General features: G+C 39.5%; 1 protein-coding gene across 5 annotated transcripts; it reads right to left on the reverse strand.

Annotated features, from left to right (window-relative positions):
• Positions 1 to 130: 130 nt before the first annotated feature.
• LOC117271888 (acyl-coenzyme A thioesterase 11-like) lies at positions 131 to 25,728 on the reverse strand. Of its 5 annotated transcripts, none has more exons than XM_078172901.1 (17): positions 25,536 to 25,728; positions 19,664 to 19,873; positions 19,445 to 19,514; positions 19,281 to 19,341; positions 16,794 to 16,898; positions 16,384 to 16,519; positions 15,729 to 15,820; positions 14,570 to 14,631; positions 14,336 to 14,455; positions 14,021 to 14,159; positions 11,359 to 11,414; positions 10,829 to 10,895; positions 5,890 to 5,973; positions 5,667 to 5,800; positions 3,685 to 3,852; positions 3,454 to 3,580; positions 131 to 3,363 (listed from the first exon to the last, which is right to left on the reverse strand). In XM_078172901.1, the coding sequence occupies exons 1-17, from the start codon at positions 25,687 to 25,689 to the stop codon at positions 3,124 to 3,126; spliced, it is 2,025 nt and encodes a 674-aa protein (XP_078029027.1). In that variant the 5' UTR covers positions 25,690 to 25,728; the 3' UTR covers positions 131 to 3,123. The 5 variants fall into 5 exon arrangements, with proteins under 5 accessions (XP_078029027.1, XP_033506308.2, XP_033506309.2 ...); XM_033650417.2 differs by having other exon boundaries at positions 19,664 to 19,891; XM_033650418.2 differs by lacking the exon at positions 25,536 to 25,728 and adding an exon at positions 23,967 to 24,030.
• Positions 25,729 to 25,943: the final 215 nt, after the last annotated feature.

The raw sequence follows: 25,943 nt of genomic DNA on the forward strand, positions 1-25,943 counted from the left end.
GAAAATGGGAACAATTCTCTCACCACTTAATGCCACTCTTAGTGTTTCTAAAAATGAACCCTGCATTTCCTATAAACCCCATACTTGGTTAGATTTACAAATTTGGTTACAGTTAGATTTGCCAAATCAGTGAAATCAGTGCTGTGTACATTATGTACTTGCTTTATTAGTACACTTCCATATAGTACATTATGTACTTGCATAGTGCATGAAGTTCTACAGGATAGTGTTGATTCATATCGAACATGGCTGTTGGTACTTATCAGAAATGACAGTCTCAACGTTTGAACTCTTCTATGTAATGGCAAACTGTAAATAGACAGAGCATTACCACCAACATTTGACCACGACTGTCACCCACGAAAATATCTGCCAGTTTCTTTGCTTATTCACTGGAACAACTGCAGCTTCCTAGGCCACCATTTTCACAAGTTTGGTGGCCACTCCCTTGTGCTCAAAGCCGAGATGGCAATCAAATGATGGTGGGAGTCCAGCGTTCCACTCTCAACTTTTTGATCAATATTAATATAGGGTATAGTACTCACAGTGCACTGCATTTTGCCATGCTTGTCAGTGTGAATGCACTTATGCGCTCAAAATAGCAAGTGTACGTATGGAAAATTGCAAATTGAGACAGCACAGGTCTATGTTTTACATCGGACTCTGGTTAAATATTGTGTCTATGTGAGTGTCTGAGACAGTTTTTTTTCCATGCTCACTTTGATCTTAGATTTTCTATACTAACACCTTTGTTTAAAGGTCCAGTGTGGAGGATTTAGGGTGATATATTGACAGAAATTAAATCTAATATTATACTTTTGTTTTCTTTCACGTATAATCACCTGAAAGTAAGAACTGTTGTGTTTTCGTAACCTTAGAGTGAGCCATTTATATCTACATTGGGAGCTGGTCCTTGTCTACGGAGATCACCGTATTGCACTACCATGTTTCTACAGTAACCCAGAACGGACAAATCAAACATTGGCTCTAGATAGTGCTATTCACATTTTTGCATCAGCTACCGTAGTCAGCAGCCCTTCCACAATGACAACGCAGGAAAAACACTGATTTGTAATGTAAAACAGCATTAGTCAGTGTTTTTTTACTGGTTTATATAACCAGAGGCCTGTACTACGAAGCCAGTTCAACTTACCCTAGATATCTTTTTGTTATCTGGTTTGACTACCCCTAACATTGTCCGACTAGATAACCGGTACTACAAAGCTGGTTATGAAGTAGTTCAGTCAACTCTAGGTTTCCCTTTCCAGCCATGAGCGCTTTCATGTGAAAGAGACAGGGCTGTTAATTTCAAGCGACATCATCAGAACCATGAATGAAGTAGGGTGCTTCACACGATATGAGATGAAACGGTACTGAAAGTGTTTGCGTCTGCAAGACAGTAAAATCTTAATGTAAACAATGCTCTGTAATCTTATAATGGAAAATGTAGAAATATTGAAAATACTATCCAAAAATACACCATTAGCCAAGACTTAATTTACGTATAGGTATACCTAGGCTATATGTGACATTGATATGTTATTTATTTATTTAGCCTAGTATTAGTATTAGAGTATTTTGATATGTCACATAAAACACTTTAAAGTAATGTCAGACTGTTTCTGCTACTGAAGTAAAAGGCTGAAAAGTAGCCAAGTTAATGACTGATGAGGTCTATCTGACCCAAATGTTGCATTTATAATAACTGGAGCTAATTAACTGTGTGTGGATTATGTCACTAATAAAAGATTGTCTTTCTCTCCCTAGTTCTCATAACAAGGCGTGTCAAGTTATTTTGAGCTGCAGTGATGGAATCAGAGTGTAAAATATCAACACTATCACTGTGAACTAAAATAAACTTTGCATGAGTAAAAATCATGTGTTTAGTGTTGTAAAGGATCTCTATGTTTGTTAGAAGCTCTGTTTTAAAACAAGTGGAAATAGAGCCCTGGAACAATGAAATTATTCTACTGACCTATAACAATATATAGGTTACTCTTTTTTACCTGAGACTCCAGACTTGTATCCATAGATACTTTTTTCTTCAGTGATCTAATTGGTCAGAGGTCAGGATGTTGACAAGCTGTGATCAGAAAGTCTGAACTTAACCTGCTCCGGAGCAGGTTAGCTGTTCTGCGTAAGTGATTCATCCCGGTAAAAAGACAACCAGCTTCGTAGTACTGAAAACCTAGACTGAACCCTGAAGTTACCTCACTAACTCCAAATCCTGCTTCATAGTACAGGCCTCAGGTCTTTTTGTTTTGAAGATGAAGAGACCTCTGTAGATAATCTGGTTCCTGGTTAAAAAAAAAAACTCCTCAATATCTAGATCTTAAGTCATCAGGGGAAAAAAGGTGAGCACACAGTAGCAGGGGCTGGCCTAGCGGCCCTTCTGTGATGTGTTGAGCAGGATAGGAAAAATACTGATTTGTGATGTGAAAACGCTATATTCAGTGTTATTACCAGTTTTAATTACCTGGTCTATTTGTTTTGGAGAGGAAGAGACTCCTGGTAAAAACCTCCTAAACAACGAACACTGAAATAAATTCTAACTAGGAGAGGTTTTAGCTTTTTGTACTCTGCTATCATCACTGCTAGATGCCACTGAGTCCCCTTAAATTTTATACACTGCTTCTTTTAAAAACAAATTTTGACAAAAAAATAATGTAAACGTCACCTTTCGTTTTCCTGAACACTTCAACAGTGTTAATCATACTACGTTGTATAAACAGTAGCTTGACCTCACTTTACAATTTGTGACGTGAACTGGTATGGAAAGTAGGGCTGGGCAATATATCATTATTACAGATATTGTGATATGAAACAGATGTAGTCATAGAGAGTGGATATCATTAATGCTGGTTTTAAAAGCTGCATCACAGTAAAGTGCTGTAAATGTTTGAACTTAAACAGACTATTCTAGCTGTTGCTGTTCTATTGTTTGCCTTATCTACTTCTATCCACATTACTGATGATTTTTTCTCAAAAATCTAATTGTCTAAATATTTTGTCAAAGCACCCAAGGTTAATCCTTCAATATCATTGAATATAATTTTTTTGGTCAAAAATATTATGATATTTGATTGTCTCCATATCGCCCAGCCCTAAAGTACCACTGACTGTCTACAGCTTGGTGCTGTGGAGGGCAGATGACAGATTGTCAGCTTCATTATCACAGGTGGGACTGTCTGTACTCGTGGCCTGGTATTGGTCTGTTTGCACCTCAGAGGCAGACTGCAGTCTGTTCCTGGTCAGGTATTGGCTGCAGGAGCAGAAGCTGTGGTAGAAAGAGGAGGAGAGGCCAGCAATATCTGTGGAGATGTAGGGAAGAACCTCTGGAGATGCCTGGTTGAAGTAACTGATCTGGAAAAAGATCAAGGAAAAAGAGGAAGTTTGTTAAGATTTTATATAAATGCACAGCTGTTAATCAGTTAAACTTACTATTTGTCTCACCAGTGACTTGTTGTCTTTGGTTTCTAGTATGGTAAATCCAGCACACAGAACCTCTCCTCTATTATAACCTTCTACGGGAGGGTGAGTGGGCAGGGACACTGAACGCAGTGCAATGACGTATGGATCTCTAAGGACAATAAAAAAAACAAGAACTAACAGTAAATACTCAAAGACAGGGGTGTATGAACTTTGACTTGTCATGTAGACATTCCAGCCAGTTATTCTACTGACCCGCTGCCACACGGCTTCCTCTTAGAAGCCAACAAGATGAAGTCCTGGCGAATCCCTTCTCCCTGGAGGGCTGAAGTCGGGGAACCTACTCCACCCTGCCGCACTGATGGGGTCACCACACGATACAGAAAGTCATCATCATCCACCCGGTGAATCAGCTCACAATTCCTGATTAAGGAAAGGACACCGAGATATACCACTGATTAGGATGTTGATAGAAATTCAAATATACATCTGGTTTATTTATTGACAGATCGTGATCAAGGACTTTCTTTCTTGTCTTCTTGTTCTGTTCTCTGTTTTAACTGTAGTTACATTTTGTTTATTATTTACTGTGGAGTACCACTAATTGCCCCTTTTGGGACATTAACATCTAAGTCACTAATTAACACCCTATACTCTATCTTGTTTGTTTGATCTGTACATAAAAAAAGAAGTGTACAGACTACAAGTTACAGTTTTGCAGGGGTTTTTGTCCCAGACTATTACTTGGACCCTGTGTTAACATTAATGTAATGGACATACCTCCACCCAGGCACTGAATATGTATTACACCGCTTTATTACCTGAAACTTTCAAGTACTCACATTAAATTATAGAATACTCGAGTACTTGCAAAAAAAAAAAAAAAATGCCATTGGAAAAATATATATATAAAAGTCTTGTTCACATGTGGGAGAGGCGAGTACTCAAATCCTAATGTCCAAAAAGGTACTCCAGTACTCATGCTCATCCCTACCCTAATTACAAACTTACTTAGACTATCTGGATTCTTTACTGTAGCATGAGAAAGTTTGCTCCTACTGGTGGGTGGTTTCAACATGGTGGCCTCTAATTTTACAGATTAACAGCACACTAAAATTTTTCTTTAAACATTGGAGGGGAGTAATAAAAACTAGTATTACTGCATGCAGTTGTATGCGTCCGCGCACCTGTCAGGTTTCTCTTTAAGTTTACACCCATGTCTGTAAAAACATGGATGCTTCACACCTATTTTCCCGACAACACAGAGGATCTTCACAGTCAGCACAGTTTAAAGATGGACACCCATGACTGATGTCACCAATTCAGTATCTGACCAAATGTCTCCCCTTCTGTTCTTGAGATATGACATTGATTAATGGCCAGAAAAGTGTTTCATGCAGAACATTATGATGTCACAGTGAAGTTGACCTTCAACATTTTGGATATAAAATGTCATTACTGCATTATTTTAGTTGATTAGATATTTGTGTGAAGTTCTGTCCTAACTAGCACATGAATTCTTGAGTTATGGCCAAAAACATATTTTGCGCAGTCACACTGACCTTGACATTTGACCACCAAATCTGATCAGAACATCATTGAGTCCAAGTGAACATTTGTGCCAAATGTATAAATTCCTAAAGGTATTCTTGAGATATTGCATTCACAAGAATGAGATGGAGGCAAGGTCACAGCGACCTTGACAGCTGACTCTTGACCATCAAATTGTAGTCACTTCCTCCTTGTGTCCAAATCAACCTTTGCACTAAATATGAAGAAATTCCCTCAAGGTGTTCTTGAGATATCTTGTTCACAAGAATGAGACTGACAAGGTCACAGTGACCTTGACCTTCGACCTATAACTACCAAAAACAAATTACTTTATTGTTGAGTCAAAATGGACATTTGCGCCAAATTTGAAGAAATTCCCTCAGGGTGTTCTTGAGATATTGTGTTCACAAGGATGGCACAGATGGACAGACGGACAACCCAAAAATATAATTTCTTCAGCCACAGCTATCGCTGGCCAGGAGGCATAAAAAGCTTTTTTTTTACCATTTAAGGAGTTAAACTTTCACTCATTTCCTCTAAAATCATATTGTATCAGATCATACATTATACCCTGACCTTTACAGAAGCAGTGAAGACAGTTTAACGAGCTTAAACTGATTTCTTACCAAAAGCGTGCATGTTTGTTTGTATGTGTGTATGTGTGCGCACATGTGTGACAGTATTACTGATAATGTGTGTCCCAGCTCGTCCTGTTGCTCAGCTCAGCCAGCAGACTAAAAGCTCTGTGAGCGGGTACATCCACCTCTGATTCCACCCTGAAACTCAACATGGACTTGTACTCCAAGGTGTAAAGACGAACCTGGGAACAAATAATCACAGTAATCACTCAGCTCCCCAGAGAATAGAAAAAAAACTCATACATGAAACAAAAGAACTCCCAGCAGGTACCTTGTCTTTCTCAGAGCTGAGGCGCCAGTTTTTTCTAGCAGCCAACATCTTCAGAGCTGAAACATTGTTATAGCTCAGATACACCTGGAAACACACAGACACACAAAATACATCAGCATTAGCTAATAAACACATAGGCATGCACACAAAGCAGAAAATACTATTCTAATACTATATATTCTGACGACCATCCTATTAAAATAATATTCTTATTACATCCTTCAAAAAGCGACAGTCTCATCTTAAATATTAGCTTGGTAATGAATGAATTTGTATCTTTGTCTCATGACAGCATGACATTTCTGCCACACTAGTTTTACAGATCAAACATACTTAGCATTACTGTTATTCCTTGTTCAGGCTAATGTCAAACACAGTAATAGTTAAAGTAATAATGTAAGTCATTCAGTTTTACAAGTTAAAGCTAATAAAAAAGCTTGTTACGAGTGAGTGTGTGTGTGTTTTTAATTATCACTAACAATTATAATAGTTTATATGATACATTAACAACTACACATACTGTGTGACTACTGTAAAATGGTGCTACATTTATGGATTGTGTTAAATGCAGTTATTTAGTTTTTGTCTTAAACAACATAATGAGTCATTTTTCATTGTGATATGAGTTGCCCATGCCACATTAAGAATTGTGCCACAGAGATCCTGTTGAGCGTGTTAGTAAAGCTTCATGCAGCACAATCCATCTCTTAAAACTGCAAGCAGTCAACCACAACTGTAACTAAATGTACAGTCAATAGTAGTGTCCCTCTAGCCAGCTTGAACATAAAATGCTGTTTTAATGTAAAAGGCTGTCCCTCAATGGTTGCCATAAGCTCCTGTCAGTGATGATATGCCTCATCCATGGTCCCACCCGAAAGCTGTGATTGAGCAATTGATTCCTTTTCACTTTGACACTGAAGATGTGTCCTGCTGTCATAAAGAAAAAGCTCCTCTGAACTAGAGCGTGGATCTGGACAGGACCTGACAGGTCAGGCTGGGTTCAGCCAAATATTTACAAGTAATGTTCAGGTGCCAGTCATGGCCGATGACGTGCCAGTCATGGCCGATGACGGCCTTCTTCTCAATCAGTGCTGGGGTTTGTTATTTACGTGACAACACATAGGCTATTTCAGGTGGTAAAAATTCATGTAAGTTAATGTTAGCTAGCTAACTACTGAGGATGTCAAACAAAGTTTATCATATCCCAACATTACCACAGTGGGGGTAACACAAAAAAGTAACGCATTACCCCCAACACTGGTGTAACACAAGTAACCCGTTACAGTACTGTATTACCTTTTAGCAGTAACAAGGTAATAAAATGCGTTAGCAACAGGGTTTCGGGCAATATCATTACATTTACAATGTCACGTAACATGTTACCACCCGAAATAAACTGTTAATTGTTTTCATTTTTCATTCATCCATACTGATGCACACTACTCCACTTCCGCCAGTGCGCCACCGGAAAAAATAGCTCGCGCATGTTGTTGTGTGTTGTGTGGACTGGGTCGCTCAACCAGAACAAGCTGGAAAAAAGCTGACCCAAAGGAACAACGAAGCATGGTGCAGAGAGATAGGTCCGGAAGGCTGAGGAGGAAACACGGCATGTCAAGGCCGTAGCCATGAAGAAGCAAGGCAGCTGGACAAGGTGGGAGGGAGTACGAGAGAGGGCCCTGACCTGGCAGGACATCTGGAGCATGGAAGGACATCGGATAAAGTTCTTGTTGTGTTCTGTCTATAATGTCCTGCCTACTCCATCAAACCTCCACACATGGGGGTTGGCAGAGAGCCCCAGCTTCATGCTCTGTGGGAAGCCGGCTAACCTGGAGCATGTCCTCTCATCTTGCCAGTCAAGCCTGGCAGACGGGAAATTCCGGTGGCGTCATGACAAGATCCTGGCTCAGTTGGCAGATGGGGTGGAACAGGTAAGGAAAAAGCAGAAAGATCTTTCCACCGGGCCCCACTTTATCAACTTCATCAGGTCAGGAGAGACTGCTGCAGCGGGACTGAGGAGCAAAGGCATCCTGCCTCAGCAAATGACTGGGAGATGCAGGTAGACCTGAAGAAACAGCTCAAATTCCCAGAGGAGATAGCCCACACTAGCCTCAGATCAAATATGGTCCTCTGGTCTAGTGGTACCAAACAGGTGGTGCTCATAGAGGTAACAGTACCCTGGGAAGAGAGGATTGAGCGCAAGCTCAAAAAATATCAAGCCCTTATCCTCGAGAGTCAGCAAAGCAGATGGAAGGCCTGGAATCTACCAGTAGAGGTCGGCTGCAGGGGCATCGCTGGGCAGTCACTCTGGAGAACACTTGGACGGTTGGGGATTGAAGGTGTGGCCAGGAAGCGGCTGGTAGGCAACATCACCAGGCAGGCGAAGGCAGTGCCCTGTTGGATTTGGATTTAGCGGGAGGTGAGGTGGCAGAGCCAACCTGTCGAAGGACCAACAGCATAGAGTTGGGTGGTGGTCAGCAGGGGTAGACCCAGGAGGCTGGAATCTGCTGTCAAGCCCTCCCGATGTGTCATGGGCTTAATTTGACGAAACATCAAAAACCGGGAGGGTGCCCATCTGATGACCTGCTGTAGCCACACAAATCTTGCCCAGTGCTGGTGATTGAAAGATGGAAGGAGAGGAGAGAGCGTTGCCACTGGCTCACAGACGGTGCAGGGCAGAGTACCTGTAAAGGTGGGCCAGCTGTGATAACCCTATCGTATTTTGCATATACATTTACAATGCCACGTAACATGTTACCACCCGAAATAAACTGTTAATTTTTCATTCATCCACACTGATCCACACTACTCCAATTCCGCCAGTGCGCCACCGGAAAAAATAGCTCGTGCATGTTGTTGTGTGTTGTCATGTCATTGTAGGCTACATTATAGACCTGTAAGGGTGCCAGCGATCGGCACATCTGGGGCTGTGCGTTATCAAGTTAAATGTGTTCCCATTAATACACCCGCAACATCTACAACGCATCCTGTCCTGCGTTTGTGTCCTAAGGCTGCTTGAAAGCAGCGGGGATTAGGAGCTGGTCTCTGGTTTGTTTTTTCCTCATACTGATGATCAGCACATCTGGGTGATGTTAGTATACGTTGGATGTGTTTCTATTCACATCCCCTACAGCTGCAGCAACACTGGCACACAGTCCTGTTCTTATGCGTAACTCTCTCTCCAGTGCTGTTGTAGCTAACCAGCACACCATAACATTTGTTGTGCCAACCTCAAAATTGTGTATTGTATTTCATATCAAAGGCCCACAAATATTTATCTATATCCCATAATTATTAGATTTTGATCATCTGCCTGACCCTCTCTGTGTCCAAGGCTATTCATTTATTTTAAAAGGTTTAGGCTATTTAATTGTTCTTTATCATCAGGCTATTATTAAAATAAGTATGGGATTGCAATACAAAGTGGTAACCACTGTAAATGAATGCATGAAGGGGTCAGACCTGTGAAGCACTGGATTTGAAATGAACTGTAATAAAGTGGAGCTTCTGCACTTTGATTACCTGCTGTGAAACAACATGACCATCATCCATTTAAAATGAGCATTAGTTCTCCTGAGCTCATTTTGGTCAAAGTAATCCAAAAGTAGTGTAATAAGTAACTTATTAGTCTACACAGAGTAATACTGTAAAGTAACTTATTACTTTCAAATGAAGGTAACTATTAATATGTAATAAATCACATTTTGAAAGTAACTTGCCCAACACTGTGTTGCCCAAAGCTTGTGGTACTTGCTCAGGACATTCTGGCATTTCTGGCTAGCAGCAGCAGTGAACAGAACTTTAGCATTACTGGAAGACGGATCAAACAGAGGAGGACATCACTGACACCGTCGACAATGGATGCTACAAGCCATGATGGCTGGATTATGTAGTTCAGTTAACAGCAGTTACAGTTCAAAAGAGTTCAAGGACATTAAGACTTGACATACACAAATAATAAGACCCATGTTTTATTACTGTGTGTGTGTTCGTGTTTAAACAATCTGCCTATGACCTATGAACAATGCCTTTTGACAGTCGTTTATACTGTGCCACGTGTGTAATCACGTCAGGCTCGGGTCAGGTTTGGACATAAATAACAGAATGCGCGTCAGGTTCTGTTACCTTTCTCTCAGACTTGGGTCAAAAGTAATGTGCGCCCCAAGCCATACGCCGCACCGCTTCATGAAAACTACTGACAGGTCTCTGGTGCCCTCTGCTGTACAACACTGAAACACATCACACCATTATTTTCTATGTTTCGATTTTAATGTGGCATTGAAAATTCATGTCACAATGAAAAACGCCCATTCAGTTATTAAAGGATTGAAGAAAGATGTCATTAAATATATGTTATTAAATTATATCACTGTAAACACCTACATAAAAAGGAAAAAACATATCATACATTAACTGTATTTCACTTCATTTCTTTGTTTGATTTTTTTTCATTTATTTCACCATTTTTAAACTTCCACACAGCTACATTACTGCACAATCATTTGAAAATATATCTTGCTCTTGTTTGTTTAGAGCCTCTAAATTTCAAAATGCCACTTGGAAACTAGTAGCATTGTTAGGAAGCTACCCCCCTGCCACGTTCTGCTCTCTAATTGCTCTTTTTGTGTGAGAATATAACTAACCACACAACACAGATTTTGTCTTTGACATATGTTTCTTGTTTAAAGCACCAGAGAGCACAATATGCCAGCTGGTAACTCAGGTCCTGAATGGAAGCACTGGACTCTAGTCCAGAATTTTTGGGTCAAATGGGATCTAGTCCCATAATAATGACCAAACACTAGTGACACTGTTGACTCGTCAGTGAAGTAGGGGTCAGTAAAAAGAACTGTGCAGTCTGCATCCATTCCTCTCCACAAGTTAACATATAGAGGACAGCTCATATTAGTAGTCCTGAGTGATTCCTTAACTGTTTCCTCACCTGGTTTCTGGGGTCCCAGGGTACAGACAGAGGGACCTCGCCCTGCTTGTGGGAAATGATGTACTTTCTGAAACAGCAAAAGGAGCTAAATTAGAAGCATTTTATAATGTAACTGTAATGCCAGAACTGTTTGATAAATCTATTCATCTAAATCCACTAAAACACCAAACTCATGTTCAGAGTTTAAAACTGAGGTATCCTGTTGTGATAAGATAAGATACACCTTTATTGATCCCATAATTGAGAAATTCCAATACCAGTGTTTTGAACACTTGTGGCACTGTAGACCAATGTTTATGTGTTTCATGCATGCCTTTTATCATGAACAGCAGTGTGATACACATTTCTACACTATGCATAGGGCTGGTTACTGCCTACTGAAATTTCTGCAGATTGTGCTTTTTACCGAAAAGTTCAATCTCTGTTATTTTTAATGACTCAAGTTTGTTAGAAAGTACATAAACAGTGTCACTTTTGATCTTGAAGATAAGAAAGTACATGCTCTTCACAGGAACACCCAGGCAGGTTACCTGTCCAATCTGATCTTCTTCCTTGCTATGGCCTCTTGAAACCTTCTCTCCCCTTCCTAGAGTGACAAAGACGCATACAGAGAGAAATTAAACATGTCAATTCAGCTATCCATCTTTTACATCCTCTTGTCCTGTTTAGGGCTACAGTGATCATATTCCAAATTTTTTTTAAACCAAAGATGTTATATGTATTCATTTTGACACTGTGATAGTATCCTATCGGCAGATGAAGGCTTTAAAATGAAATATCGGCATTAGGCCAAAAAGAACATTTCTGCTGATGCCAGTGGCTGATGAGATGACGCTTTAATTGTGCGACTTGAATTAGTTGAAAGTATTTTACAGTTTTGTTTGAAAATATTTAATAAATATGGCCTGTTTTACATGCAACCTTAGTTAAAGTAGTTTTCCCTTTTTGCCCAGTGAATGTGTACATTTTGAAAAGCATTGTATTTTATGTCTGCATCTTCCAGTGTGCCATCACGATATAAGTAGGCATGTTAATTCAGCTACAGGAGAGACTTAATGCTGTCTGCAATTAGATGGTAAAACGTTTTGTGTATGTTGGTATCAAAAGTATCAGCATATCACAAAAAAGAAATATTGTGCATTCCTAATTGAGGTGAGACTCAAAAGAAATATAAGAAAGACTGACCAAAACTAAAGCAGCAGAGGCCAAGATATCCCGATTTTTAATCCCTAACATAGGTCAAACTCCAAATTCACTGCATCCTACATCTCCCATAATTCAACATGGTAGTGTTACTTTTTTCAGGTTCTCCCTGCCTAACAAGCACCTACATCTTTCAAAGTCCATGCCCCAACTTTTTAACACAGGCCCAAGCCAAAATAACTCCAATGACATCATCAGGGTTGTTGTCCATATCCATAAGACTTGACTAAGCTCCTCCGGAACCACAGAATCCATTATATACCTGTTTTCACAAGCTGAGTAGTATTACTCATGACTGATCTGTAAAATTAGCAAAGTGCACTTTCATCTTAGATGACTGACCACAGCACTAGCACTTTAAGTGCAGCTGTTTTTCCCAAATAAAGTTGCTTTGTGTCTTCCTATAACAGTGGGTGGTTTTACTCAGGGTAAGACTTACTCCCTGCTTTAACTACAGAGTAGTGTCTGAAACTGCTTATGCTATCTTGGCTTGCTGCACATTGGGTGACAGGCTGGGTATACTATGGACACATCAGCACAAGGCTTACTCATAAGCCCCTTTCCCACTGCACAAAAAAACTGCTAAAATCCGCTAACATCTGGCTTTTTAATTTAATAGGAAAGCTGACAAGTGGCATTCACACCCAGGGCAGATGACTGTGCAGGAGATATTTATGAGCTTTACATTTGACTCCGATTTGGTGGAAGCACAACAAACAGGTGAACATGCTAATTGTAGCCCCTTTACTGTCAAAATGCAATGACATACCACCACAAAATACCATCTGTCTCCGCTACAGCAGCATTCAAACACCAATCCAAATTAGTCTGCACCAACTTTGAAAGAGAGACTGAATAAGAGATATATTAAAAGAAGTAACCACCATTAAATTTTCAGTCCTCCATGCTGCTTTCTACTGTTTACTAACCTGTTTTCAGGCCTGTCCGTGACATCAAACATGACACACCAAAAAAAAACAAAACAAAAGGAAAACCACACACACACACACACACACACACACACACACACACACACACACACACAGAAAGGCATATCCGTCTGCAGCGAAGCCATGTACACAATGGGAAGGAGTCTATAACCTATTTTTAGCGTATTTACCCATGCTTAAAAATCTGCATACTGATGGTAATTTTTGTGGGAAAAGGGTAATAGAGAGAGACAGACAACCTTTCATGTTCACATTTACATCTGTGGGCAATTGAGATCCAACAATTAACCTAATTTGCATGTCTTTGGACTGTGGGAGAAACCTGGATAAACCAGAGAAAACCCACACTGACACATGGAAACATGCAAACATGTGAATGGCCCCTGCAAGCCAGAGGGTTCATTCCTAAAACCCACTACAGGCCACAGTGCTAACCACTACACCACCGTAACAGCATAACTCAGCCGATTTCCTGCCAAATATAGCCTGGTGTGTAACAATGTAACAACAACAAAGACTTGGAGAGGCCGCTGCTGATGTCTGGGTTGGTCATATTTGTTTATGCTGATAGTATTACTATCTCATGATTACAGTGTACCCATAAACACAGCACCTTTCACTCTGTAGTTGAACTCTAGCTCAGTGTGACTCTTACAAGTAGGAGTAGGACATTGTGATAAGAGCTGCTTCAATGAACACAAGGCCGATGTGTCTCTACATGGGGATAACTTAGATACAAGTTAATAAGACTGCAGTTTATAACTGTCATGGCTGGGAAATTATTAGCCAATATGCTGTAACTTTTTTAAGGGAAGTGGTGACTAACAGATCTATTATCTATTATCAGAAGTTGGAACAGTGGTAATGTCAATTTATCAGTTTCTGAGAGTAACAAAAGGCTGACCCCACCTTCTCCCGCTGTTTCAAAGGAGCTTTTCTTAGAGGATATTTGAGGGGATTTGTTATTTCTGTACCACCTTTCTAAATCAGACATCTTAATGGGTTCTTCATCAGTACTTCATTTTTTTAGGTGACTCACCAAGGGTTCGGGTCGAATCCACGGTAACGCACATGGCTTCCCCTGGTCGTCAAGCACCTCGAATGTCATGAATGCAGAGTTTATGTGTCTGTTAGGCCCTTCCTCCTGGTAGGCTTCCGCTCGCACCCCCACCTCCATGCTGCAGCACACAGACAATCACTCATTTCTTTTTATTCTAAGTTAAATACTGTCTTTGTTTCTTTGCTGTACCCTTTAAAAACCGGCATGTTATCATGACCTGTTTTCTCCACATAAATCAGTCAAGTGTTATCTTATCATCTGTATCTTTATGGGTGATTCAGCACATACTCATACCTGCTTTTGAAGGCGTTGTTGACTATAGCTTTCAGCAGCAGTCTGTCACCAACCTGAGAAGGTCCTCTAAAGGTGAACATGTCGATGGCCTGCAGAGTCGGGTGAGCCTGACAAAGACGACTGCAAAGAGAAAGAGAGAGATTATATCATAAGAAAAAAAAAATGAGAGGACACTAAATCTGTAACTCTGATTAATACATATAAAGTATTTAAAATGTGTGTGTGAAACTGTACCTGGCAGCAATCGTAGCTACATTCACCATCCAGGCCATGATCTGACCTCCAAATGTATTTACCTGGTATTTAGATAAATGATATAGTCAACGCACCCCTAAGGACTATATTGGCACAACACAAATGAAATATACAGTGCATGAACAGTGAAAGCCTTTAATTCATTAAATACCTGAATTTTTTATAATATGCTGCACAAAGGCACCAAACCAAAATGTTTAACTGAAGTCAATAGGACAGAATAATCACAATATTACCCAAAGATTCTCAGTATAGTGTTACCAAAAACAGCACTAATTATTAAGGACACACCAATTGTGAAAGTTTTAAAATAACAATTTAGTCAGAGTCGCCTCCAGCGCCCGAACCTGCGTTTTCCAGGCGGTTAAAGATGCAGTATGGGTACAGTCCCTAATATATCCTTCTTTCACAAAAAAAAAAAGATTTTTAAAAGAAACTGCTTTAAAAGCCTTTTTTAATACATCATAATTCCCTTCCCTGTTTAATATCTGTTTTATATTGCTGTGAAACATCAATAAATTTCTCCTTCAGACAATTGTACTTCTTGCCAAAAACTACATTTTACTAGATTACATTTGAACACATCGTGATAAAGTTATCATTTCACCCAGTACTTATTTTACTGTTTAATAACTGGAACGGAATCATAATGCAAATCAATGCAACCTCTGACAACAGTTATTTCCAGCCACCGGCAGCTAACAGCTAACAGCTAAGGTTAACTAGCTCTCCACCTGATGATTTCAAAATGGATTTGTTGTACACAATGAAGCATTTCAGGGAAACAATAGGGTGCATCCCCTGACACATCAATAGTGAGTTTACTGCGTCCTTTCGTCTCAAAGACATCCCGGGGAAGATCTCTGTTCCTCGCAAACACGTTTTTGATTGACCCCAGGATGACAGGACGCCATTAGTCTAGAGCCCTGCTTTGTAGCGTGCACAAAATTAACATGTGACAAACAAAACATCGGTCAACAAGGCAAATATTGGCCGATACCATGTTCAGCCAATACTATAAATCAGTGCATCCCTACTAATTACCACATATTATCAAATCAGAAAATAACTGCAGATCTCTTGCTCTCCTGAGATTAACAGACAGAGAGGCAGACAGAGCCATACATAAATAAATAACCTGATGGTTAGCATGCGGGGGTAGAACCAGTTCAACACTCTCCACCTTGGTCTTCTCTGCTGCCACCGCATTGGCTACTGCTGAGCTGTCGACTGACACACAGACACACACACATTTGAAAGTTAATGCGAGTTTTTAAACAATACAGTTGGTGTTATTCTATGTATTTTCTCTTCCCAATGAAAACAAAAGTCTTTAAATCTACAACCTAATATATAGTTCTAGTATATATGTAGAATGAATGAATTTTTCAGCAGCGCATGAATTCACATTTGGTGCCCCAGTGAGTATTTCTGGCAGCATGGTGTATGTGGGATTGGGTCAAAATAAACTACAGTCTGTGTTCATGCTAATGAGAGATCAAGTCATCCAGTGCAACAGTGTAGCTCACTGATGTGCTTTCAACACGCCAACTGTTTCCAGAAAGTAACATCAAATGACTCAAAACAATCCTTTTTATTGATATCACATTTCATATTTCATCACTGCCTCATTGTGTTTAAAGTCCAGATACTCTGTAGTGAGTTACTGTCCTTCACTTTCACCATCCAACAAACCTCCAGAGTCGCTGCAGTATCTGCTGTATCAGGGGGCAGCAGCTACTTTTAATGTGGACTGCTGTATGCTGTGATGTGGTAGTATGCCTCAAACCTACCCTGCTGGATCGACCCATGGGAGAGTAGATCTTTGATGATGTCATCGTGAAGCATCCTGACCCTCCGTCTCTCAGCAGCCACACTGTATTCAACCTGCTCTTTCTCAGTGTGAGGTACAATTGGCTTCAGGATCACCTGTGAGTAAATGCCAGCAAATGTGTCTACTTAGTGTCAAAGAGCCTTTCACAATACACACACACACACACACAAATACAGACTGTTAAACTGCGTAAAATGAAATTTGCATCTGTTTTTACATTCACTTTGTTTTTCTGCTTTAAAACAATAATTTCGATGTGGATGTGCAGTCAGTTTGTAGCAAGTTGCCACCGACCACATCACATACATTCTTAACAGCCAAAAGGGTCATTAAAAAATAATTTGCTATTCCATACAACCCACCCCTTACCTTTTTTCCCGTGTTTGTGCGCTGAGTAACAAAGGTGGCAAAGGCGTGACAAACCCTCCAGTGACGATCAGAGAACAGGTCCTCACAGCTCACCTGTATGCCCACCTTAGATGGAATATATAAGAGATAATCTATGGTCAAACTCTTTTGCTTTGACCATAGATTATCCCTGATATTCTAAATAGTGTTGAGGTAATACACTTTTTTCATATAGTCTAGGTGTCAGCACTAAAGGATTACTTTACCAATGTGACAAACACAAGTAGCTTAGTAACAGCTGTAATTGGACAATTACATTTATATTTGGACATCATTTGGTATTTTACCACTGGAAACCAGCCTTTTGCATTCAAATTAGCTGAACTTGAAAAAACTAGGCAAGGCAAAAAAAATACTGATGGACATGTTTTATATAGATAAATACATTTGTGTAGGAGGTTCAAAAATGTAAAAAGGGCCCATTTGCACATTGGGAAAGATAATATTTTAAATGAAGATACTAAAAAAATGGTTTATTTCCAAAGACTTTTCTGAGAGGTTCATTTTTTATCATTTCATTTTTAACAAAAGTAGGTTGTCTTTAACCGTTTAGCGCTGTATACTGTATATATCTATATATATACTGTATATATGTCACCTATTGACAATTGGGACAACACCTCACTTTTTAAAAAGTATTTTAAAAAATCAAAGTCTTGACTATAAAACCTTGTAATGTTCCAACTTCCCAGTGATTGAATTTTTCTTTTGAATAACATACGTGATGGATGTCAGACGGAGTTGACAAAAAGTTCCATATTTATCAATTTCTCAGCAGTTGTCATAAGTCATTTTATTTTTCTAAGTTGCTAAAAGTCCTCTTAATGCTAATCAAAATACTCATTTTTAATCCATAATTCTTATTTAGTTTGGATTTAGAAGGGCTACGGAATTGGTGTGTTATGGTTGAGACACATTCGATATCAATATTATTTAATGAATTTATCAAAAAATAGAAAGCTTACCAGTGCTTGAGCAGCATTCCCACTTCTCGGAAACCAGAAAGTGAAACAGGAGTCCTTGTGATAAAGCTAACCCCTTTCATAACTGATTAAATTATGTTTTTGCAGAAATCTGACGGAGTTGACAAAAAACCCGAGACACAACTTTACAGGGCCAACATTTTCATTAGTAAGTATCATGTAAAACAAAGATGATGATTATAGTAGCACATTTTTACACTGATGTAATCAGCACTGTTAGTTTAGTTTTAAAACTGTTAGTTTTAATTTGAAGGCTTTTAACACATTTTTTGATTGTTTGAAGTTGTGAATTCTTGTCTGTCTGGCACAGGGCAAGGTTACAAGTTAGAAAAATTAAGGCACATCAAAATATTTTATGAACCATATTTATTTTTTATAAATAAATTCTTTAAAAAATATATTTTACCCACAACACAGAATTAGTGTGTTGATAAGTTTATTTATTTATATAATGGCCTGTCTCTAATATAAGCCTATGTCTCTCTGCCATCTAGTTTAATATAGGCTGTTATTTGAGAATTAACGGTACATGACAAAGTAAGTTTGTTTTCATTTGGGTGAATTTGCAAGTGTACCCAGGAGAGTGAATATCTCCACCAGGTGGCCCCGGGCTAACTGCGACCACTCAAGACAATTCCTGTAATTCCAGCAGGTGCAGCGCCCTTCAGAAGTGCCCCAGAAGCTAATAAAAATACACGTCTTGTGTGTTTTTGACTCAGAGGGCTGCACCCTGTGGTATTGTCACTCCCAGCTCCCTTACAGTCAAGATGGCAGTGAAGATAACAAAAATGGGGATTTATTCATGTGGTATTGTATTTGAGTGGATCATAATCTATTGCGCATAGTATTAATCTTCAGATGTTCCTGTTCAAAATAAGACCAAACTTTTTTTATAGATGGCAGTATTTCAGCGACAAAAGCCAAAATATGGCCTGTAACAGACTGTAGGACTTGTTGCCAGCTGAGAAGATTTCCATAAAACCTGCGCCCCCACCAGAGAAGTCTCTTTTCACTAAAAGAAGTGAGAAGTCAGCAGTCAGTGACGGTATAAAAAAGTCATAAACAAGTTATTCAACAACCATGAATCGCAGTGAATCATGAGTGGTCCATGAGCATACAGTCATAAATGTGAACAGAAAATATATGAAAAGAAAGCTTAAAAATGAAATTTTATAAAAATACAATAAAATGCACACACAGGACCAAACACATGATTCCCTCTATGCTAAATGGTTACAGACAACCTCCTTCCATTTAAAATAAAACAACAAAAATGAACTTCTCAAAAAAGTCTTTTGTAGTAAAAGGTTTCACAACATCTTCATTTACGCCTGGTGGAGATAACAAAGGGTATTATGGTATGACTGTAAAGAAACAAAGAATGAGTAAGTGTCTTTGTTTGTAGAAAAGGATGTTTAAAAGTATAAGTGATACACTGCAAGAACACAATGCAAAATTATCTGACCTCCATGCTGGTGTTAAAGGCTCTGTTGACCTTTGCCTTGATGTTCACCACCTGACCCACACTAAACAGAGAGGCATAAAGGAAAAATGAGTATAGAATGAATACACACATAAACACACCAGCAAATCAGAAGGACCCACGCCTTTGTACACACGTCCTGTTACCTGATGGTGTGTTCAAAGTGGATGTCATCCATAGAGGCAGTGACGCAGGGACTCCCAGCATGCCTCTCAGCTGCCCATATGAAACAGACATGTGTCATGTCCTGCCCAGCTAGTCAGTGGTTACAACAGACTGTGGACACTTACAAATGAAATCATTTCAACATACATCACATGACTAATATTCACACATACACACATACACGCACACACACACCTCACCAGAAAGGCAGGCAGTGGAGTCTATCCACTTAAGCAGTTGTCCCACGCTCAGCTCCTGTCGATGGTTGCTGTGGCAGGGCATCACTATCTGACTCATTTTCACCTCTGTTGGGTTGAGGCTCTCTTCTCCTTCTCCCTCCTCCTCCTCCTCATTATCTTCCTCTTCCTCCTTCTCTGGATCACCTGACAGTCTGGAACTCATCTTCGAGACTGAAAGGAGAAAGGTTTCTTTGGACAGATGATTTTCAATTTTAGGTCAGTTGTCTTAGTTAGCTTTAAAAAGATTAAAAGAATGACACACTACATCACTGGTGCCCATGCTCCATTTTCACACCTTTAGGTAACATGTACTGTTCAGGTTTGTACTGGCTGAGGGCTGGTCCTAGAGCTGTTTCTGCCAAAGATAAATCCAAAGTTGCCAAAAAAAAAAAAAAAAAGATATTAAGACATTAACACAGTTGATGATGTATTCTAAAATGTCATCTTGCAGCCCATTTGCCAGAAGAAAATGTTCGCATTGTACAGCTCTGCAAACCACAAATACATTAAATTTGTACGTTTCATCCTTATTATATTAATGTTTATAACGTGACGTAGTATATGAGCTGACTTTGTCATCTGGAGGTGGAGGGGATTGTGGATGGCGTGACATCTCAGGGAGATGCCTGCCAAGCTGCAGACCACTGCAGACCACTCTTCAAGACCAAGAAACAACAAAACTGATTGTGATTCGGTAAGTCATTGCTGGGTTTCCTTTTCCTTTTCACACCGGAATTGTGCCCCCAAACCGAGTACTGTAAGCCAATACGTGATCTTTTTCCTAACCATAAACTAGTGGTCTTTGTGCCTAAATGTAACTATATGTGTTGAAACGTAAAGTTTCAACGTATCCACTACATAATAACGCACAAATGTAACGCATCTATGGTTGCAGCAGTGTTAAATTTGTTGATGAAAACTATGACGAAACTTTTTCGTCAACAACCTTTTTTCCATGACAAAAAAAAAAGACTGACGAGCTAAAAATAGATCTTGAGAATAAAAAGTAAGACGAAATCTATGTTTCATTTTCGCTGACGAGACAAGACGTGATGAAAATGTTGGTGGTGGTCTATCAGACATTGAAAGCTTATAATTATCTTCAAATGCTGCATGAGTGACAGGTTGGTAAACGCCAGTAAATAGTCTGAGCCAGGATGTTCCGCTTGCCAGCAAAAACACTCACACTGGAGTAGCATCAGCCGCTGGTGCAAGTTGTGAGCTGTAATTCAGCAGTAAATAAACAGTAGTGTGTGTCTGCCTGTGGATGGTGGAGCTGCTGAATGGATTTGTGGAGTTTGTTAGTTGCAGCGGTGGCTGTTAGCAGTTAGCCACTGAACTGCAGTGTAAATGTTTAGTTTTACTCACCAGCTCTGTGAGAGAACACAAGTTTAAACCTCCAGACTAACATGTTGCAGATTAAGAAAGAATTCAGGCTTTAATTATTTTTCAGCTTCTTAACAGTGAGATGGATAAGTCAGATTTTACAATGACCCTGGGTACAAATCCTAGTTGTCTCAGATTAGTTATTTGTGGTGTCAAAGTTTTTGAGAGCATAAATAGAGATGTTGAGCTTTTCAAATGACAATCAGTAAGTGTCTGCTCGTAAATCACCCCTTAAACCTGTCAAATACTGCTGGAGAAATGACAGTTTGTAAGTGTGCAGAGTAGTTGTAGAAAAAAATTGTAAAGAAATTTTCATACAACCTAATTTCTGAAACATGAATTAGCCTCACTGGATTAGTTTTTATGATTAAAAAACATATAGAAAACAAAATGACAAAAAGTTGACTAAAATGTTTTGAATTTTCCACAACTAATACTAGACTAACACTATGGAGGATAAAAATGACTAAAATGAGACTAAAACTAATGAGTATTTTGTCTCAAGACTAAGACAAATCTAAAATAGTTGTCAAAATTAACAGAGTTGCTGAAACGTACAATGCCAACATCATGCTTGAACATCAAAGCTACAAAACACACTAGGACTCAACTTGTCCTTGTAAAATCTCACATTCCATCTATAGCCTAACCAGTTAACTTAGCAATGAACATCATAAATGTTTCCTCTTCATCAAATGTTTTAGCTTATCCACAATATTTACTATCATTATTACAACAAGATCTCAGCCTGTAGCAGCACTGACAGATCATAAGACAATGACAAAGTGTGGCCTCTGGCACAGACATGTAAATAGACATGTAAATATTATTTTGTTTGCTAAGCTAATATAGTCTAACGTCAGCTGCCACGGATGGGCCCACTTCTGTTATAAGTGTTGGAATTCACCACATTTATGTGAGTGGGTAACAACCAACTAGGGATCTCAACAGATTCCCCTATTTAGGAATATATGAATGAGGGAATAGTGGTTCATTCCACACAGACACAGCATACTCAATCATCACAATCATCTCTTGTTTTGACTATTCAATAAGACATCTTAACAATAAAATAAGGCTGCCCTCTTGGGCAGATGGCCTGTAAACCCACTCAATAATCAATCCATGAGTAACAGACTCCAAGCCCTTCCAGCTCTCAGTCAGAAGCAGGCAAGTCTGAATCAACAGATGCAGACTGTGGGTATGTGCCTGCATTTAGCCGGCTATTTCAGCAGGCATTCTCCTCCCCTATCTGCGTGCTACCGTTTTGCCAGGGCACCATCGCTGCATCTTGAGCTTAGAACTGAACAAGATAGCTGTGATTGGTTTAGAGAGATACAATCCAGAGGATTTTCACCCTATATCAGAATGACGATGGGTACTTCCAGACCTTTCTCTAGCACTGCCGCCAACACAGCACTGTGGAAATACAGTAGGTCTGGCTACCTGAGACAAGTGGCAGGCAGGACTGATACCAGTGTGTCTGATAAAAGAGGCAAGGGGGAAGGATCAGAGAGGCTATAAAATTGGGACTTGTTCTTTCCTCTTTAAACTAATCTATGTCATTTCTTTACTGGATATCAAATCTGTAGAAAATACTGCCTAGAGCTGTAGCTCATGCTGATGAGAAAAATGCATTAAGAAACTACACATAGCCTCAGCCCTGGGTGAGAAGAGTTATAAAGGTCAATTACGAGCAGTTTGGCAGACGAATGGATCCACTTTTGTGTCTGGACTAAATTAATTTCAGTATATCTCAGTTTGTGTTGGAAACATCTGTCTGGAACCAGTTTCCTGGGAAGCTATTCAGTGACACTGCTGACGAGATAATCATAGAGGGTACCCTACTGTTAAGACCACTCAACATACAGTATCTACAAGAGGCCTGCATTACATTGTAGCATTCTCTTAACTCTGCTGTATATCTGGTGGAGTAGCACACCACAATGTGTAGATTAACTTTTCTATTTGACCACCACTTTTAAAGATAATGTCTTCAATGCATGACACATTGGGCCACATAAGTTAAGTGGATACATGAGGGTTGCACTCATACAGCCAGTGATGGCGCAACTGTTTACCGCAACAGCTTCCTGTGAAATGATTCATTCTCAACTGAATGCTTTTTCTTGTTTTTGTCACAATCGGTTTCTCAGACCTCAGAAGCCAAATTCAGTGACTTTGTGCTGTTAGCTCACTGGAAGAGGTCCCAGCCTGTTAGACAGTGATTTTAAGATGGCATCTGGCTGCTGACATTAGATGGTAATGCATGGTGGATCACAAATGCACCCTTGTCTCTCTTAAGTCTCCTCACCCCTTCATCTATGCATCAACCACGCTGATTTGGACATGTCCCCTGTCCCCTGAGTTGAAATACAGCACTGCAGAAGATATCTAAATACCTGTAGCCTGAGGACTTCAGAGATCTCTACTCACTTCCTTTGTCTCCAGCTGATAACGCTGATGACATGACCTGACAGGCACAACATAGGTCTGACAGGTCTGTCCGCTCTGAGCCGCCAAGAAAACACAAAGCTACAAGGAGGGTGCACGCACTGTGCACACACTCGACACATTTACAGGCTATGGAAGAACGAGTTACCTTCGACAACTTTTATTCCTTCAAACAGAAACATTTGCACATGAAACAGCGACATGAAGAGAGCTTCTAGTCACATAACGTTAAATTGCTGCGCACCAGACCACTTAGCTAGTCTTCAGCTGGAACAGCGAACTTCAAAAACCTTCCACAGCTGAGCTTCAGTAACGTTACTATAAGCTAAAGCTGCTACAATCTGCTTCAGTAAACACGGAATAAAATGAAAGTTAAGGAGTTATACTTTGTTAGCTTACTTTACAATGTAATGTACTCACTGACCTGACGGGACAGCGACTTGTGGACGTGTAAAGTTAAACGTTGATACCATGTTACTTTAAGGGAGTTCGGGTGATACCTTTCAAAATAAAAACCTAAAGATGACACATTTTCAAATGCTTTGTTTTGCTATGACAAGACTGACATGCTACTTATTTATGTACTAATTAATCTGCCCTGAGAAAGTAGCAACTTCCCTTATATTTCTCATAGGAAGCATACCAAAGTGAAATCAGTATGATGCAGATTAGATATATTTTGGGGTTATCAAAGCTGTAATTTGATATGGAGCTGTTGGTTATTTTCTTGTGTAAGTACTGTAAAGGGACTTTTGTTTTGGCTTAGGGAAAGGGCATACAACTTTAAATGGCTGTGTTTTGTAGGCTATTTATTTTACCACCAATTGTTGGGAAAGCATATTTTCTTTTAAAATTGATTAATTACACCATTTATTGCAGCCGGAAACTGTTAAAACACAAATTATTGTTGGGTTTTAAAATTTACAATGGTATTTAAACACACTGGGTCTCATTCATTAAACATGAGCAGAACAAATTTGTGTGTAAACTGTCAGCTGAGGGAAATTTACGTGTAATTCAGCATTCATCAATATGTTAGTAGCTCCAATCGTTTAATTGTTACTAACAAAATATCTATCCATAGTAATTATCATCTCCATATATGGTGGTCCCCATATATGGGGTTGTATGTTAATTGCCGACAAGTGGGAGCATGCTGTCAATTTACGGCTGGCATTCATGAATTTACACACTTGCCCACAATCAAATCCTAGTTTCCCGTGGGGTTCATGAATACGGTGTGGGTTTTTAGTATCAAGGTTTTTTATGTGCAAATCTACTCACAGATTTACTAACATTTCATATATGAGATTTACTAATATGTCATAAATCATACCCATTGTGTGGGACAAATGCTTTCATCAGAAAAAAAAAACATAATCATATTTTAAGCTTAGAATACTAATATTTCATCAAAATCACTCACAACTAACCGGCAAGCACAACATGAATGAAAAACCCATAGCTTTTTTTCAACTCCAGGATTTGGTTTTGAACTTTTAACTTTTTTAAAGGGTAAGTTTTTACATCTGACAACTAATTTATGGTGAAGGGAGGGTCATGCTTTTTCCGCCAGTCACTCAGGAAGGCTCAAGGATAAATACCTGAAGGTTTGGGGACAGTCAAAATAAGATAAATAAATAAATGACTAAATAAAATGAGGTCAGACCCTTGCCTCCATTCATCCCCGACTCTCCCTCTGATAAGTGAAGAACAGTCCCTGACATTTAAGTGACGTCCGTTGCATTGTTCCATATTAGAATACACTACTAACAAATACACAAATACTAACATGGACAGCAATATTAGCAAACAACACACAAGACTCAAACGGAATTTATACCAGAGGCTACTTTTTATGTGAAACTAATTAGCAAAGCGACTGACTTCCGGTGTTTTTGTGTGCATCTCTGGGTAGCTTGACACAACTATAGTTTGGACCAGAAAACTTTAAAGCATTATAAGTGACATGTCAGACGATGTTTCGATGTACCTTTTTGCAGCTTCTTTTGTGTCCTGTAGGTTTGGGCTTGTGTCAGGCTTGTGTCTCTCCGTCTCTGTCTGTGTCCCTGAGGTCGGTTCAGTGTGTTTGTAGTCTGCTGGTCCTTCCTGTCAGAGTGCAGCTGCGGGTGTAGACTTGCTCTCATTGCCACATTGATACAGTCGGTTTGTTTGTGCCTGCTGTGGTGCGTCGACGGAAAAAATGTGCTTACATAAACTGTTTAATTTACCAGCTCGCACAGCACGGCTTCCCATTTGGTTTCGTTTGTTTATTTGTTTTGTTTTGTTTTTTAAAGTGTTGTCATGTGACATGCAGTCCCGTGGAAATCAGTTAAAATCATGATAGTATGTGATGTATTAAATGTGACTCAGTGGAAACACTGACAGTTTTTGCTGACAC

Source organism: Epinephelus lanceolatus, chromosome 12 (assembly GCF_041903045.1).
Source record: "Epinephelus lanceolatus isolate andai-2023 chromosome 12, ASM4190304v1, whole genome shotgun sequence".
NCBI classification, from domain to species: domain Eukaryota; kingdom Metazoa; phylum Chordata; class Actinopteri; order Perciformes; family Serranidae; genus Epinephelus; species Epinephelus lanceolatus.